Here is a 5,270-nt window from a genome sequence, read left to right on the forward strand (position 1 = left end):
GTGGAGCCTTTTTCTTCAAAATTTCAAAGATTTCAAAGTTCCAAATAATTCTGAAAAAAACTAGATATACGTAATAATGTACTCTACCAACAAACGAAATGTCAACCACATATGCTATATATTCTGGCTTAATAAAAATGACTAAATCTTACATCGAGTTCTAAAATTTCGCATTACTTTAGATGCCATATTTTGTCATTTTTGTGCAGCCCAAATACGGAGTATTTTGAGTTAAGTTTTTTCTCGTTTGTAGATTACATTATTTTCTACATCTATAATTTTTTCTCGGAATTTTTTGAAACTTCAAAACACCGTTTTTGAATTGTTCAAGAAAGGGGATCCATCTCTCGTGTGCTCCAAATGCCCACACTCAAATATTTTCATCTGCCATGTGCTTAGGTGCTAACTTACAGATAATTCTTAAACAAATCCATAGAAGATCGAAACCAAAAGATTGGAAAAAACAGTGAATAATCAGCTGTAATTGTCATTTTCTCCTCAGAAACAGAGGGTAATGAGCATTATCTAAGTGGGATTCTTCTTGGTAATTTTGGAAGATATGAAGTGACTATTTCTGACTAGAGAATTAAGTGACATAAGCTCTTCAAACCCCAAATTTATAAATCTAAAGTTCTAAACACTACTACCTCTACTAGTGCACTTCTAGCTACAAATCAATCAGCTACATAACTTCTACTGCTATTAGGCAGTATTCTCATTAGCATGCTCACAGTTCATAGCAAGTTCATGCTAATGGAGAGAGAGGTCACCAGTCACCACAGACTCTTTGACGCTTTCCTGGTCTACGAAAGAGGTAAAACAGACGAAGAAAAAAACACAAGTCATATTCTTCAATCTTCAGAGCCTCACTTGGTCTGCACCCCTGCCTCGGCAGCTCTCCGCGGAGTGTTCTTCCGCCGGCTTCCATTCTGCCGGAATCCGTTCAGTGGTCTCGCCGGCTCGCCGACCTTCTCCTCCGCAGCCGAGTCCGGCGCGCGCTTCGTCGGGCGCCGCCTCTTCTTTGCCCCGTTCTCGGCTACGCCCTTCGAGTCCTTGCTCACGGCAACCTTCTTCGCACCGTCGCCATCGTCTTCAACCTTGTCCATGTCCTCTTCCTCATCATCGATGTCATCCTTCCGAAGCTTCAGTGGCCGCCCCCTTCTCTTGTAGGCCGGGATCACCTCCTCGGCGCCGCTTCCAGCGTCTTCGTTCTTCGCGGCTTCCATCGATTTATTGGCCTTCCCACCTCTAGGCCTGCCCATCCAGGACCCAGGCAGCCCAACCAACAAATAGCTAATCACACAACTGCAAATAGCAGAAATAAATCGAGTCAGACATTCTTCTCTCCGTGCGTTGACCACTCTACTTGGAAAGAATCACAAAAATAGCCGTTGCGCACAGAGACATGATTTCAACATCTAAAACCTGCAACTCTGAATGTCTAATAGAAGGTACAGATTGGGTAGAAGACGGGATATATGCTACTGTGAAAGACTAATATAAAAGGTTTCAGATTAAGCAGATGTTTGTTCACAGCTAGGATATTTAACGATGTGTGTCCTTGTAGATGCATGCCATCTGATGTTCCCATGATCTCACCAAAAATCAGTCCAAAGAACCAAGAACACCAGAAGACATACCGGTCTCCACAAATATTCTAGGTGGAAAGGAAGTTTGCTTGGTGAGTACCAAAGGAGAACCAACTACAAAGCAACCTAGCTACAGTACCAACCAAAAACAAAAAGGCAAGAACCATGTGAACAGACCCATATCTATCCTATTGTCTAGAACTCCAAATAATATTTATCGCCCCCATGTATCTCTATGTTAGGGATCAATAAAGAACAGAAAGATGATGCAGAACACGGAAGTACGGTATCACTCAGAGTCTGGAAAACCACGAACCTCTTCGAATGGAGCTCTTTTCTCCCGGATTATTGAAGCAGGAAAGGAGATCAAGGCCAGTTGTTCTGGACTCCCGCCTCCCAGGGCTCCCAGGCAAGAACAAGATGAAGAACAGAGGGGTGCAGGGTGATGCTGTTGTGGTTAATGACTTTTGGGTAGCAGATACGAACGGCTGCGAGCGCTTGAGGCCTTTGTGGAAGATTGTGCGCACACAGAGAAGAGAAGAAACCAGGAGGCAGAGAAGAACTGGTTACACTATTCTCTAGAGAGAGAGGGGGGGAGAGAGGTGTGTGTGAGAGAGAGGAGAGTTGCTTGGGTTGGGTTGCCTGCTGAGATATACCCATGACGCGCAGTAACAACGTGGAGGAATGTACCTGCAGGTCCTCGGACCACGGTAGCAAAGCCATTTTTTTAACCTCACATTTTTTTACAGTTTTAAACACAAACTATACCACTCTGCTATAGTTCGCACTTGGCCACCGAGGGGGCAACGGGTGCAAGCAGTGTCGAAATTCACCACCCGCAACGTACAGCGGGAACATCTAACATGAGAGACGAGACAAGGCCAATGTGAAATGTCCCCTGACGACGCAGTGTACGTGGATGCACTGATGATTCTTGTTTGGAGGGGAAATTTGCAGAGAGGGGTAAAATGCAGGGAGGAACAGGAGGTTTACCATCTTGGTAGAAACCACCAAACTCGCCCGCACTGCGTCGTAATGTGCCCGGTCACCGTACCTTCTATGCACGGAGAACGAACCAACAACTTGGACAAGTGTGATGTTTTGTTCGTCATGAAGTTATGACTGTTTAGGGTCTCTTGGAATTGTAGGATTTGAATACTAAGAACTTTTTTATGCAAGTTCTTTGAATCGTAGGATTGAGGGCTACCAAATTGCTATGGAATCCATTCCTATGCTCCCTTTTGGCATGGAATTCCAATTCATCGGCTGAGAGATATTCAACTATCGCCTGAACTGGACGAGTTCAGATGAAATCTTCATGTAGATGACACTTTCTCTCGTAAAATCATTATACAATGCGATCCTTCATTCCGATATACCAGTTGATAATAATAAAAAAATTTGGAAGATGAAGATACCAATAAAAAAATATTTTTTGGATGGTATCTTCGTCGAGGAGTTATACTCACCAAAGACAATCTTGTTAAGCAGAATTGGCACGAAAGTACACGGTGTGTTTTTTTATCATCATGATGAAACCATTAAACACCTATTTTTTCCAGTGCCAGTTTGCGAGATCTATATGGTCAGTCATCCAAGTAGCGTCTAGCATGTATCCTCCGACTAGTGTGGCCAATGTCTTTGGCAATTGGCTTCATGGTATCGATTCAAGGTTTAAGTTGCTTCTTAGGGTGGGGCGCTAGCAGTTATCTGGGCGCTTTGGCTAAGTAGAAATGACAAGACTTTTAACGATAAAAAATGTTCTTTGTTGCAGGTATTCTCCGTTTGTGGTTATCTCTTCAGCGAGTGGAGAACAGAGACCTATCTACGGAGGTCTGTACACGGTTGGAGGCTACGACGAGCAGATACTTTTTCCCTACATGGGTGGCAACATAGTCTACAGATTGAAGCTCCACCCACATCTTAGGTGTTATATGATTCATCACTTGGATATGTATCTCACCTAGTTTTTTTTTCCATCTTTGACTTGAGACACTTAAACGGCTGTGTGCATCCTGGTTATGCAGAGGCTGAATGTAATTGCTTTTCAAAGTAATCTTTATCGAAAAAAATTCCTATGCTCCCTATTCCATAGAAAAAATCTGAACATGGTAATTTTCTTTTCAGAAGTAAAATACACTTCAGCTCTCTGTATCTTTTGCCCCTCTCACCAATCCTCAAGGGCGTGTTTGATTCAAACGATTTACATAGGAAATTTATAGTACTAAATCCTATGAAAAATATCCTATAATGGTTGTTTGATTTGTAGGATTGATTCCTATAGGAAACTTTTCTAAGGAATCTTTTGCACTGATGGATCTTAGATAAAACTAATCTATAAGAAGATAAACAAAACCATAATTTTGAATTAGGTCAAAGAGAGAATTTGGTGCAACAATAAGGTATGCTTTTCCGGTCCTTTTTCATTGCTTTATATTGGAATACAACGTCTAACACAACTCACATGCCCAACACGACGCCACCCAGTACAACAATGGTTTACAAAAACTTGCCTAATACGGAAAAAAGAAAACGACACAAACACGAACTTCCTAACACCGCAAAACACCAACCGACCTAAGCTTAAGTTTTCTAACATTCACCCCCTAAGCTTAAGGTGGCTCTTCACCGTGGCTCCTTCACAACTTGCAGGCCAATCATTTTCCTCATTGCCAAGAACTTGGATCTTCCCATTGGCTTCGTCGGTATGCCGGTCTTGAACCAATACGTTTGATTCGGTTATGAAACATCGAGGTTTTTGCATAAAGAAATCGTCGATTTGTTATCTATGTTTAATACCACTTTGTCTGGATCACGGTTGAGAAGATCGTAGAGGAGGCGCTCCAACCATACCCATTGGCATGATGTTGTTGCTGCTGCAATGTACTCCGCTTCGCATGAAGAGAGTGCAACCACATTCGGCTTCTATGACAGCCAAGACACTATGCTAGTGCCTAGAAAAAATGCCACACAAGTGGTGCTCTTCCGATCATCTACATTGCAGACCATATTACCGTCACTTTACCCCGTTAAGCAAAGATCACCTTTGTATTTGTTCTTCTCGTGAGAGCAGCGGAGACCCATAGTCCATTTGACATACGGTAATATGTTTTCACGGTAGTCATGTGTTTGGTTGTGGGGAATTCCATGTAGCTTCTCACAATTCCAACCAGATAAGCAAGATCCGGTCTTGCACATGTTTTGATCAACCGGTGGTGCTTCACTTTGCTTACTCAACTTGATCTTGCTTCCATTGGTGCTTGAGATGGACCATCATCCATCCCACATTGCTCGAGAATGTTCCTTGCACATGCTTCATGGCAAAGGGTGATAAAACCTAGCAATTGATGTACTTCGAGTACTAAGGTAATAACTCAACAATCCAAGATCACTCATCTTGAACAAATCCTTCATCTGTGACTTGAACTTTTCAATCTTGAGTACTTCAGCTCTTGTGATCACCATATCATCCACGTATACCCCCACTAACAAGATGGATTTACCTTTACCACGCTTGTAAATCACATGCTCGAAAGGTCTCATCTCAAAACCACAATGTGTTATCCAACTTAGCGTACCACGCTCTCGGTGCTTAACGCGGGCTGCACAATACTTTTTGCAGCTTCAAGACCTTGTGATCATCACCTTTTCAACAGAACCTGGTGGTTGACTCACATAGAT

At 42.7% G+C, this 5,270-nt stretch overlaps 1 protein-coding gene across 1 annotated transcript; it reads right to left on the minus strand.

The window, feature by feature from the left end:
* Positions 1-631: 631 nt before the first annotated feature.
* On the minus strand, positions 632-2,163 carry LOC124651496. The gene is made up of 2 exons (XM_047190581.1): positions 1,906-2,163; positions 632-1,305 (listed from the first exon to the last, which is right to left on the minus strand). Exon 2 carries the CDS (start codon positions 1,260-1,262, stop codon positions 867-869), a length of 396 nt encoding a protein of 131 aa, XP_047046537.1. The 5' UTR covers positions 1,263-1,305; positions 1,906-2,163; the 3' UTR covers positions 632-866.
* Positions 2,164-5,270: the final 3,107 nt, after the last annotated feature.

This window comes from Lolium rigidum, chromosome 5 (assembly GCF_022539505.1).
Source record: "Lolium rigidum isolate FL_2022 chromosome 5, APGP_CSIRO_Lrig_0.1, whole genome shotgun sequence".
NCBI lineage: Eukaryota > Viridiplantae > Streptophyta > Magnoliopsida > Poales > Poaceae > Lolium > Lolium rigidum.

Excerpts from the sequence above, each read along its gene's own strand:
- LOC124651496 (XM_047190581.1), bottom strand. The coding sequence starts at position 1,262 with ATGGGCAGGCCTAGAGGTGGGAAGGCCAATAAATCGATGGAAGCCGCG.